The 12,843-nt window shown below is 44.9% G+C and overlaps 1 protein-coding gene across 1 annotated transcript in view; it reads left to right on the forward strand.

Annotated features, from left to right (window-relative positions):
- SF3B3 (splicing factor 3b subunit 3) overlaps window positions 1-12,843 on the forward strand; it is a 29,186-nt gene that overhangs the window by 6,041 nt on the left and 10,302 nt on the right. The window contains exons 8-16 of the mRNA XM_027716028.1: window positions 459-562; window positions 1,784-1,949; window positions 2,383-2,478; window positions 3,001-3,073; window positions 8,490-8,641; window positions 9,035-9,190; window positions 9,566-9,721; window positions 10,407-10,550; window positions 11,446-11,568. Coding sequence (XP_027571829.1) covers window positions 459-562; window positions 1,784-1,949; window positions 2,383-2,478; window positions 3,001-3,073; window positions 8,490-8,641; window positions 9,035-9,190; window positions 9,566-9,721; window positions 10,407-10,550; window positions 11,446-11,568 — 1,170 coding nt within the window. The remainder of the gene's footprint in view (window positions 1-458; window positions 563-1,783; window positions 1,950-2,382; window positions 2,479-3,000; window positions 3,074-8,489; window positions 8,642-9,034; window positions 9,191-9,565; window positions 9,722-10,406; window positions 10,551-11,445; window positions 11,569-12,843) is intronic.

Raw genomic sequence — 12,843 nt, forward strand, 5'->3', positions numbered from 1 at the left:
CTCGGTGATTATGGGTCCCTTCCAACTCGGGATATTCTGTGATCTTTAGATGGCTGAAGATTGTTCTTGGATGTTTCACCAAGAGCTTTTTGAGAGCATGTCAAATGTAGAAATTTGCTCAAGACATTTATTTTGCGCATGTTGGAAAATGGCTGGTATTCAGTGAAGCAAATTTCTTATCTTCTGGGCAGCTTTCTGTTTTTGCAGCTTTTATTTTCTAAACTGACTCAGTGTTACAAAAGCCAGAAAGTCTTAGAATAAAACAGGCAGCCTGGTTTTGTGTGCAAAATAGTCTGTTGGATTTTGTGATTTATATCCTGATGCCCTAAGCTACTGATGTGGTTAAGCCTGGCCCACTCTTGCTTCCTTTCTTTGAAGAGGATAGTTAGGCAGATTTTTTTTGTTGAATCACACATGTGGTACTTTGTTAGCACAGCCCTGTCTTCATCTGCTCCCAGGTAACAGAGATTCGACTGAAGTACTTTGACACTGTTCCTGTGGCTGCTGCCATGTGTGTGCTGAAAACGGGGTTTCTCTTCGTGGCATCTGAATTTGGAAACCAGTGAGTAAACAGTTTGACATCAGTGTTTTTCCCCAAACAGACTGGTTCTGTTCAGGCCTGCAGACTCACCCTTGGGCTTACTGTACTTAGAAAGATACCACCTCTGATTTAATGGCTAAATTAGTGTTTTGTTCACACAGTTTGAGAAGAACAGTTGGATTAGACTGTGACCGAATGGGGGAATTTTCTTGTTGTTTGAACATAGAGTATTAGATGATGTAGTGCAGAGAATAAAAGATGACTTGCTATTGCAGTAGGGTTTGAAAGAATTGAGCACTTGCTCTTCATCTAGGGTTCATCACATATCCAGATGAATTTTCCTTTCAATTAGTTTTGTTAGTTTTGAATTTTTGTGTGCTATGGCCCACTCAGAAAGGGTTTCTTATCAGTAACTGTGTTCCTTTCCTTAATAGATAGATTTCCATGATAAATATACACTTGATGGCTTCCTCAATTTATGTTTGGGATTCTAGAATACTCTAAAGGCCTATGCCCATCTTTGGAGGTGGTTTAACAGTGTCTTAAGTGGAGGATTCACAGGAATGGAAATATAAACTCTTTTTTTTCTGACTGCATCTGCAGTCAGCCACCTGAGGGAGCCCCAGCCAGTTTGCTGGAGCGGATCTGAATTGAGGAAGCCATATTCAAGCTTTATTAAAACCAGGAAGTAACTCAGTTTATTTTTCTTGGGTTTTTTTTTGTTTTTTTTTCCTCTGAAATTTAATTTGGTTGTTATGCTATTTAGGCTTATAAATTGGAATAGGGAATGTGATTAAAAATAGTCAGGTAAGAGTATTCTCATAAGATAGGTAACTGTGGAGTTGCAGTCTTAGCCATTGGCCTTGCTTTTGGCCTCAGCCATCAGTTGGTGCTTTGGCTTTAACACAAGAATATCTGAAAGGCTCAAGGGCAAACAGAAAACACTGAAACTCTGGGATACCTTGCCAGCAACAGCTACAAATGAGAAGGACTGAAGCAGGGAGGTTGTGGGGGTGGTTTTTTTTGGTTGGTGGGATTTGGGGGGGTTTTTTGCAGGCCTCTGATTCCCTTTAAATGTCTTGTCACCAAGAAGACAATCCTTAGAGCCAAATTTTAATAATGTGTAATGTAGGGTTGGATTTCTTTCCTTCCCACTGCCTGAATATCTGGCTAAGCCTTACTTGGAGAAGGCTCTGTGAGCTTTGCACTGAGTATGCTGTTGCTCTTGCTTCCTGTCTCCAGTTACCTGTACCAGATCGCTCACCTGGGGGACGATGATGAGGAGCCAGAGTTTTCTTCTGCCATGCCTCTCGAGGAAGGAGATACCTTCTTTTTTCAGCCACGACCTCTCAAGAACCTGGTGCTGGTGGATGAGTTGGACAGTTTGTCTCCTATTCTGTGTTGTCAGGTATGCTGCCATTGGCAAGCTCCCATTTACCATGGACATAAGTGAGTGGAGTCACCAAAGCTGTGTTATCCTGGGTTTCCAGAAATGCTGCTCTATAGTAAAGACTTGTAGAAAAGCAAAGTTCTCGGACAGCTGCCGAAGACTGGCACCTGGCCTGGCAGCTTTTGATTCCTGTGGAGATAAATATGTATCTGAACAGAGGGTGTCAGCCAGCAGTTCTGTGCTGCTGTTCTGTTGACCATCAGAGCAGTTCTTTGCAGAGAGTTTGGTTAAAACTTGATGTTATTTCAGGGCAGCAGATGGTACACCCTGTAGCATCTTCACTGTTCTTGGTGTTTGTAAAATAACATTCTTAAATCAGCAGTGTGGCATATCTAGTTTAGTTTAATTTTCCCTTTCCGTGGGTATTGTCTGACACTTTTTCTCCACACAGATAGCAGATTTGGCCAATGAAGACACACCCCAGTTGTATGTGGCTTGTGGTCGGGGGCCCAGGTCGTCTCTGAGGGTTTTAAGACATGGACTTGAGGTAAGACTTCCAGCACTTTACAAGAACAGCTTGAGAGGTGAGGGCAGTGGGAGAAAATCCTTCAAATAAAGGTGCTGAAATGAAGGGATTCTCCTTTTGCTGTAGTCTGGAGAGCAACTTTCTGTAGGCTTGCTTCCTGGAGAAATAAGAGTTCTATTGTTTATTCGTACATTCTCAAAGGCTTTTTGTTTAGTTAACTCTGGCAACCTGCATTTTGTCTCTTAATACTTGAGTGTATTGAGCTGGAACATTCCTGGTGTGTTCCAGCAGCTGATGATCTCTGCTGGGGGCGGGTGACCTCGTGTTAAAGCCAGTCATCCAGAGCTCTAGTGCTGCCATAGCATTGCTGAATAAACTCTACCCTGTAGCACATCTGGCACGGGGTGAGAGCGTCAGAATTGGGAATTGTTGGCTTTCCTGCCCACTTGTGGGAAAGCTTAAAAACTGCTGGTGGTTTGGTTGCTTACTCTAGTAAGTCTAAACATCTGTTTGCAAAAGAACCTTCTTCCTGTTTACTCTTAGGTTTCTGAAATGGCTGTCTCAGAGCTGCCTGGTAACCCCAATGCTGTATGGACTGTGAGGAGACATGTTGAAGGTATGCAGTATTTTCCTAAAGCACAGGGAGGTCATAATGGTTTTTTGTGTGTTTTGTTTGTTGTTGTTTCTTTCCTTTCTTTTTCTGTCCAAGGAGATAGGAAAGGTGCTGCATCATGGTTGTGTGCCATTCCCAGAAGCTGTGGTTTGAGTCGCTAGCCACTTGCTTGTATTTAGAAGCCACCCACCCTCTGGTCCCCTAGAATTGTCACACTTCCCTTTGACAAAGAAGCACCTACCTGCAGCTGCATCCATCACCCAATGTGTGGTGTCAGCTGCACGTTTGCAGCCTGAAGCTGCTGAACTTCTCATCCTTCCCCACTTCCCAGAAGTTCTTGCTCAGACAGCAGGCAACAGTTATTCTTTTTGCTGGAGCACATTCCCTGTTCTTCATGTGCATGTTGACAACCGTGGTAATCAGCCCTTTGTGAGAGAGTGGGATACAAATTATGGAACAAAGAAGATGAATCAGCAACAGTGTCTGTATTTTATTACTTTCTTCTGTGCATATTGGTGAAGAAAACGGTCTGTTTGGGCTAGGATACACTCCCTGTTCTAAAACAGCAGTGTGTAGAATGCTGCTGATCCCAGGAAGGTGAAGATTTCAGATTGTCAGAATATACTGAACTGGGGGGTTGTTTGTTTTTTTTCTTTCTTCCTGATCTGAAATAATGGGTTTGCCTTACTTAAAGAACAAGAGGAAATGTAGACCCTTGTCCTTCCTTTCTCGTGAGGGTGAGAACAGAGTTCCAAAGAAACACTTAAAAAGCTTGAAGTGAATCTATTCTAGGTATCTCTTCTGGTGATTATTTCCAAGGCAGTGCTTTGTATAAATCTCACAAAGACTTCTCTAGGTTTATTGACTGGACCTAGAAATGCCAGCTTGTTGCAGTAGAGACCTTAACCTGCTGTGGTGACATGGTATCTTGTATTTAAACAGAGCAGTATGTCTTCCAGGGAATCTGTAACCCTGTGGGAATTTCAGACATTGCTGTGGGATTTACCTTGCCATGCAAGACCTGCCATCCGTTCCTGTGCTCATGTCCTGAGACTCATGTGTTGCCTAAGCAGCATGGGAGGAACTTGGAGCATAAAGCGCCTTCCTGTTCCCCGGAGATAAAAGGGTCAAAAGCAAAATATTTCCACAGTTCATATCAAAAATAAGCGCTTTTCTAAAAAGGGGCGTTGCAGTTTGTTCGAGAGAAACCTTTACTCCAGCATTCTGGAAGAGGTGTTGGTAACATTTGCTCCCTCTGAGGGATGGAGGCTTCTTACATCACCTTAGGTTTTAAAACCTTTTCACCTTAGATTTTAAAACCTTTTCTCTTGGGTTTCAGAGGTCGACTTCGACTTTTCAGGAGATGGGGGACTGTTGCTAATCAGCACAAAACAGACAAGTCTCATTGCCTCATCTTTTTTCCACCTTCCAAATTTTCCAGGTTTCAGCATGATCATCTCCATGATTTCAGAAAGGCTGGAATCTGTAGCTGCTGAGCCTTGCTGCTCCCTAAATACCGCTTATAGTTACGGGAAAACCGATCCTCAAGTTCCAGCTCTTTGAATTCAGAAATCACTTCAGTGGGTTTTGATCAGAAAGAATGCAGAGCCTTTTCAAACGTGTGTCTGATCTTGGCACTGCCCTGGAGTGCCCCGTTTGCAGCAGTGGGTTGCCCGGCTCTGCCCCGGTGCCGCAGTGTGCGTGTGCTGCGAGGCCTCTGTAAGACACCCCCAGGTTTGCAGCCCTCAGAGCAAATACTAACCATGGCTGGTACGTGGTGATACTCACTACCAATACCAAGCCTTTTTTTTTCTTCCACAGGTGGCTGGTGGTGGAGGTGCTGATCACAGGTGTGTACCTACTGCTAGGGGCTACTGTACCGTCCCACAGGTTAACCCCAGACAACCCCCAAACATCGTGGGGCTATGTTCATGCTGAGCTTTTCAGTAAATGAATTCTAGAAGCTGGTGTGCAGTTGCAGATCATTGCCTTTGCAGTTCAGTAGCTGAGGAGTAGAAAGCAGATCCCATTGCATCTTACAGTCTTTGAGGAGCAAAATAATCAACTGTGTCTCTGTAGAACAGTCCTTGCTAGCGTCAGATATGTGTGTTTCAGGGGTGTTTTCAGCTCCCTTGCGGACCAGGGTTTGGCTCCCACCTGCATTGTACAGACCTCAAAGAGAAAAAGATCAAGTGTGCTTGAAGCACCTGTAGGTATTGCTGGCACGGGAATGCCCTGTGGTTATGGGATGCATCTGCCTGTCAGACAGAAGTGGATGGGATTTGCCCCAAACCCTCTCTTGCAGTCGAGTGTGGAGGTCTGTGGGTCTAGCTGGCTGCGTGCTCTGCTGTGGAGATAGGTGGGAGCTGGGAGCTAACAGTCAGCATTCCCTACCTGGCACTCCTGCGTGAAAAGCGGGAGCGGTGAGTCACCGCTGCGGAGTCGCCGTGCAGGAGTAAACAGAAGCCCAGGAAAATGTGCTGTCATCCCCTCGGTGTCTGTTGAACTGAGAGTAATCCTGAGCTCTGTCATTGCTCATCAGTTTGTTCACTGAACTCCTCTGAGCTAGTGGTGCCTGTATATCAGTGGAAATTCAGATGCTGCAGAGCATTAAAAAACTGCATCAGGCCTGGACTGCATAGAGGAATGGAATTCTCCTGGACTAACTCAGACTGAATCCATGACAAGTAACAAAAAGCACAGTAGTGTAGAGTTCAGGGACTGAAATGTCATGTTTTCATAACTGGTCCTGACGTGTGCATGAAACTGCAGAAAACTTGTAATGAGTGTGTAGGAGAATGAGTCCAGCTGTGGCTCTTCAGAGTCATTAAAATGTCTCTATTACTTGCTGAAAGGAGCTAACTGGAGCAATTAAAACAGTAATAAGCATCTCTGAAGTCTTGTGTCTGCATACAAAATGATGTCTATCTGTTCAAAACTCTGGGGAGCCTGATGTTATGCTTGGGATTGTGCAGAGCTAAGTAGATATCTTTTCATATTAAAATCTATAAATCTTTTTCTGAGAACACTTCAGTGTGCCCTAGGGATTTAGTCCCCTTAATTTCAACTAGGCTGCTATATTTTCTAAACCAAAATTGCGTTGTTTGAATCTGGATGAATGTGTCTTATTCACAGACTTAATTCTGGTAAATCAAACCCTTTATTTCAAAAGCTCCAGCAGAGAGGCATTAAGCAACACAGACTTCAAGCAAAAATGCACTTGTCACCGTTACTGACACAGTCTTAAAGACGTGGTCTAATACAAATGTAAGCCAGTGGAAAGAAAGAGCTAAAAAAGTATTAAGAGGTAGGAATGAGTTTTCATTTAGAGTAGGACTAAGGGAATCTGTTTTGCTTTCGAATGGGAGTTCTTTGTCCTGTTCCAAATCACATGGTTAAGCCTCCAGCTGGGACACAGTGGTTTATCATGAGAATTGACAGCCCCCAGGGAGGAAGGCAGCAGCTCTCAAGAAATTTGGAAAGCAACAGTGGTCTTTGAAATGGAATTCTTAGAACATCCTGTCTATGTGATATTTATGAATCAAATGCTTTGCCTGTGAACTGTCACAATTCTCCGTTTAAAGTGATCGAGGAATTTTTGTAGAATTTTAGTGTTGAAAAAGTCATGCAAATTTGTAGGAGAAGCTGCTGTTCAGTGTAGAAAATAACCTGTGTTTAACTGCAAGTCTTGCTGAACTCCTGCCATCAGCTGTTAATGTAGGAGGAATTCTCCTGTTAAGCCAAGTGTTTAAATGGTTGGCGTTACTGATCGGGTTCTCTGTGCACGTTCAGTTCTTGTTTTCTCATTTCCCCAAGTGGGCTTGTTCCTGTTTGTGGGTTTCAGAGCATGTTGGAGGTCACAGGTTGTGGCCACTTAATAGAGTAGTAATGGAGTTTATGCCACAGACCACTGTTGGAATTGCTTTGGTTACACAGAGCTCTTCAGTTTGAGCAGAGCTGTGGTCTGTATACCAGATGTTGAAGAGAAGTGGATTTTTGGGTTTTTTTCACTTGCATATTTTCAGCTGTATGTAAGAACTTTTTGTTGTAAACGTGACACAGCAGGTTTGGCAGTGCTTCCCTCTAAACAGGGTAGATAAGAAAAGGATCAGTTCCTGAAGCGTTTGTTTTGATTAACCTAGTTTGGGTTCTTTAAGCTGCTGCATGGTATTTACTGGCATCCTGCTTTCATCCCAGTGAGAGTTCTCTATTATTAGAGTCATTAACCACTTCTCCATGTCTCCCACATTTGGAAATTATGGAGAATTTCCATTCAAGGGCAGAAACTGTGACACCTCACTTCCACTAGTGCTGTGGTGCCCAGGTCTGAGCTTTGGGTTGAGTTGGGTTAAAATGAGGAATTTTCTTTTTAAGAAACAGCACTTGCATGACAACAGCAGCAGAATTAGAGTTGCTTCTCTGAGGCAACCTTATTTCCAAGGCTCCTGGCTCCATTTCCCAACAGACTTCATTGTTTCTGTTGCTTTGTTACTCTGTTGTAATGAGACTCCCCTTCTTAAGGCCTGTTGCTTTCTGCAGAATGAAAACAGACAGCAGTAAACTGGGACATTCCCTTCACCCAGTCCTACTACCCTTGTTTCCCACAAAGTTTCTCTATTTCCAAATGAGCTCTTAAGATTATTTTGATTAGCATAGCCCTTCCACATCCAAGCTACAAATTCTTCTGAGCTGTCCCCTTTGGGAGAAGCCAGTACTGGGGATAATAGTTGCAATACTGTCACTTATCCCAGCAGAAGTAAAGGTCAATGTTTACTCTGTCTTAAAAATGGAATTGTTTATCATCCCAGGAGACTGTACCCATCTCAATGTGTATGTAAGCCATTTGAGCTTCTGGAGAAGGGTAGAGCAGGCTTAACCCTGAGTTGCTCTGCTGCAGTGTGCCCTAATTGTTCTCTGCAGCCTTTTATTGTGTGGCTACTAGAAACTGTGGTCCTGCAACCTCTTGTGTGCAGCATCCGTGGTGTGGTTTCTGCAGGTGGGTTCCATATGTTCAGATTTTCGGAGTAGACTATTCCCTTTGACTTCACTGAGTGTTGAATCCGGATTCAGCTCCTTGTGTGAGGCGGGACAAGTGTCTGAAAGGCTTCTAGACTTCGTGCGGTCTTTGAAAAAAGTAGGCAGGAATCTTACTTGCCAGAATCCAGAGTATTGTGAATTGACTCTGGATCTGGATCGTGGTTTGACCCCTGGCTTGATCTTGCATTGTTCGGAGTCTAGCAGTGGCTGGCTTTCGGACAGCATGTCCTAGAGCGAACTCGTGCAATACTGTCAGCAGCTGTAATTATCACAGCAGTTCTGCTGAAGAGTAACTGCTAGACATGTGTCAGACTGCTGATTGTGTTGGGAAGCCTTGCATTTATTTAATCAGCACCCTTTTTTCCCTGTCTCCCTTGACCAGATGAATTTGATGCCTACATCATCGTGTCCTTCGTAAATGCCACGCTGGTGCTCTCTATCGGAGAGACTGTAGAAGAAGTGACTGACTCTGGATTCCTGGGTACTACACCCACCTTGTCCTGCTCTCTTCTTGGTGATGATGCTTTGGTACAGGTAATGGAAAGCTGCTTCTGACACGCCTACTTATGCCTGCCACTCTCTGCTTGCTGCACGGACGTGGTTTCCACAACAGTGCAACCTTTTGTCTAAAGGTGTGGATTGGCAGAGAATGATGCTTATTCAGCCTTTCCCTTTTTATGTCTAAGTGAAAGTGGACCAGCTGAAGATGTTCCTAATCTCCTTCAGTAGTTCCTTGCTGTGGTTGAAAGATGCAATGCTTCCAGCTGGCGAGTGGCTTTCTGCTGGTTCAGCCTGGTAAATAGCTGATGGATCACTGCTGCCAGGAGCAGTGCTTGCCTTTGGCTTTTGCAGAGTCAGAACCACCAGTGAAATGGGAATTGTGAAGGGATGGTAAATGCAGAATTGATGTGACCGTTTTTCCTGCAGGTTTATCCAGATGGCATCCGGCACATCCGAGCAGATAAGAGAGTAAATGAATGGAAGACACCAGGGAAGAAAACCATTGTGAAATGTGCTGTGAACCAGAGACAAGTAGTGATAGCACTGACTGGAGGAGAACTGGTTTACTTTGAGATGGACCCGGTATGTGTGTTAATGTTGTGAATGAGTTTGGAAGAGTGAGGCAGAGTATGGGGCACGCCAGACATGGATCCCTGATCAGACCTGCAGAAAAGGATTCAGTAGTGAAGCATCCTTCTAGGATGGATAGATCAAAGTCCTGCATATCTAGACTGTGTCTTTCTGAAATTATTTAATGTCTGGCTAAAGTCTCTGAAGTTCATAACTGAGGCTGAAAGTTGTGTACTTGCACTCTTGCTCTTCCGGCTCTTCCAATCGTAGCTGAAATCAGACTGGAAAGAAATAGTTTAAAAATTGCTTTATTGTTTATATAACAAATCCAAAGCGTCATATTAAAAACAAAATGTCTCATTAATAAGTCATCTGTTTCTTTCTCAGTCAGGGCAGCTGAATGAGTACACGGAGAGAAAGGAGATGTCGGCTGACGTCGTTTGCATGAGTCTGGCCAATGTTCCCCCTGGGGAGCAGCGCTCCCGGTTCCTTGCTGTTGGGTTGGTGGACAACACTGTCAGAATTATTTCCCTTGACCCTTCGGTGAGTAGCTGTGCTGTTTCTGCCTTCTGTTGGCTTGAAATATTCAGAAGGGTACTCCAGAGGTGGGCTATGTCCATCCATACTGTCTTTTTGTATTCAGGTGGATGACCAGGAATGGATAGCTTGCATGGCTTTTCTCTGCTGGCTGGGAGGAAACATGGCCCTTGATCCTTCCTTGAAACAGATTACCTTGTTTTATCTAGAGTCATCCATGCCTGGAGGGTTCATGTGATGAGTCACAAAAGCATTTTCTTCTTTCTCTTCTGGCTGGGGCTTTTTGTTGGGGTTCCCCCCACATCTCCCTGTTTGCACCTGTACTAAAAGCAGATTCACTCTGCAAGCAGGTCAACAGCAAACCAGCCTTACCATTCTTCTACCTGCAGCAGATGAGTGTTCAGAGGATGGCTGCAGTAACCTAAATTTTGCTCAGGTCACTCCATTCTGATAGCTACAAACTGTGCTAGAACAGTTTGGAAGGATCCAGTTTATCTTCTCTAAAGCCCAGGCTGCTACTGCTCCTGCTTGCCAAAATCCACAGAGCCAGCATCTATCGTGACTTTTTTCTGTGCTGGGTACTTCTTTCTGGAGATTTTAAAGGGCATCTTGAAGCTCCTTAGGTGGAGCTTGAATCCCTTTGTGCCATGCCAGGCCTTGCTGACTGGTCCCTCTCTCTTGTCTCCCCCAGGACTGCCTGCAGCCGCTGAGCATGCAGGCGCTGCCCGCGCAGCCCGAGTCGCTCTGCATCGTGGAGATGGGTGGCACGGAGAAGCAGGACGAGCTGGGGGAGAGGGGCTCCATTGGCTTTCTGTACCTGAACATTGGCCTGCAGGTGAGAGGTGCCTGCCTCGTTCTGACAGGCGTCTTGGGGATTTTTCACTAGGAAGGTGGATTGTTAAAATAGCCTTGTCATCGTGTGGCACAGCACAAAGCCTGGCTGTTCCCTCTTTGCTTAACAGCTGTGAGCGAAGCATTCACTGTGTGACAGAGTAGAGGTGCAAGTTTCCCTATACATTCCTAGACTTAAGACTAGTTAAAAGACAGTATATTGTCCCAGATTTCATGTAGGATGAACTGTGCTTTTCCCCTTCAAGGAAGAGGGCATGTTCTAAGAACTACTTCTGGGTGAAATGTTGAGCAGCTCTTTAGAAACTGCCTGTAGGGCAGAGTGTCAAAGAAGTAACTGCCCACAAGCAGAGGCTCTGCTCTAATAACTCTGCTGTTACACAGTTTTTTGTTACATCCAGTACTGACTCTGTGATCTTTGACCAAAAAATGTTGTTTTGACAATTTGACATGTGGTAAAAATAATCAGCACAGTCCAGGTTCTTTCGCATGCCTCAAGCTTTATGTCAGAATGCAAGTTCTTTTTAAGTAGCATTAAGTTTTTGGGTAGATCCTTTGTACCAGGAGGGATTGGGATCTGGAATTGGCCCTCAGGTTTTAATGGCTTATGTGATATACTGAAGTCCTTGGTCTGTTTTTTATTTTGAGGGGGGGAGGGTGTGTGTGTGTTTGTTTTACAGCGATTCCTTTCCGCCCTGTAGGGCTGTGCTTTTTTTTCATATCAAGAGCCAACTTAGAGCGTGGCTGTAGGAGAGAGCTGTGCCGTCAGCCAGGAAAACAAACACCTAATTCCTCAGAAACTGCCTCTCTGTTTTGAGTTATGGCTGTAGTTAGTTATTTCTTACCTGCTTCTCGATCTGACTCTCTGGTTTGATGCCCAGAACGGGGTGCTGCTGAGGACCGTCCTGGATCCCGTCACCGGGGATCTCTCCGACACCAGGACCCGCTACCTCGGCTCACGGCCCGTCAAACTCTTCCGCGTCCGAATGCAAGGCCAGGAGGCGGTGAGTGAGGAGAGCTCCTGCATGGGTGCAGGTCCAGTCCCCAGGCACCGCGTCCTGGGTTTCCTTGTGGGGTGGGCAGGGTGGGGAAGCATCCTTGCAACACAGCAGGACCCTCTGGGTAAGGGTGGGAAGTAGAATGACTTCATTATGGAACCGCCTGGCTCGCAGCTTGCTCTTTCACAGGCAGTCTTGTTCCTGTTGGTATTCCCTTTACTACTCAGTAGTGTGTAGTGCTGCCCTACCTTCTCTAAAGTAGGGCTCTTCTGACCCATAGGCTGTGTTTACAGCATGTTTGGAGAGCTTTGAGCATGTTCTTGGGCTTAAAGACACTGGAAGACCTCACTTGCCTTCCTTAGTGCACAGAGAGGCAGAGAGAGCCCTGTGCAGAAGTCGTACCCTTGAATGCTTGATCCGGTGGATGGTTGTCTCCTTGCATGTTGGAAATGGTTCAGCCAGGGGCTGGACAGCTGCCATGCAAAGTTCAAGGAAAATATTTGCATGATTTGGCATAGAAGGAAGAATGTGTTTCATCAGAAGTGCCATTTCCAGCCTTTCTGATGTGGCACTGGGGAAATCAGCCACCCCCTGCTTGACTCATTTTTGGATGACACCTTCAGAGTTGAGAAATATTGCTGGTCAGTGTAGGGGGCCAGATCTGGGAATTTAACCTCTGCTGTAGTGTCAAGGTACGCTGGGGGGAAATTCTTCAACTTGCTTCTGCCAGCTGGAGATGAGGAGCTTTGCAGATGAGGAACTTTGCAGCTCTAGCAGAGAGTGCTTTTCTACTTTGAGACCAGCTGTTGTCACTCAGGCAGAAAGTAAGGTAGCACTGGAATTGATTTAGTCAAAGCTGAAGAGTTTAGAAGTCCACCTACTTCGTTTCCCTTAATTTGATTGAAAATAGGCTTCTGATTATTTTAAGTAAATTTCGTTACGACTGCTACAGCATTTGAATTGTGACGGAGCAGTAAATACTTATTTTAAAAGACCTGTTCCTGCTAGAACAGGCTGTTTAAAAAAAAAAAAAAGATATGACAGTATTGTTGATCTTGGCTTTTACAGATAAGTAGTGTTATTACACCTCAGTTTGAGTATTTCTTGTCTTGATAGTGCTTTAAAGTTCCTCTTCATGCCATATGCAATGTCTAGATAAAACTGTCCCGTGAAAGCGGGCAGTGTCTCTGCAGGTATGGTCCGAGCTGGGTGGGGCCCACCCACCAGAGCTCAGTTGTTGAAGTGGGTAAGAGTTGGGCACTGTGCATCCATTTGTACTTT

Source organism: Pipra filicauda, unplaced genomic scaffold (assembly GCF_003945595.2).
Source record: "Pipra filicauda isolate LSUMZ 115617 unplaced genomic scaffold, ASM394559v2 scaffold205_size1947385_pilon, whole genome shotgun sequence".
Lineage (NCBI taxonomy): Eukaryota > Metazoa > Chordata > Aves > Passeriformes > Pipridae > Pipra > Pipra filicauda.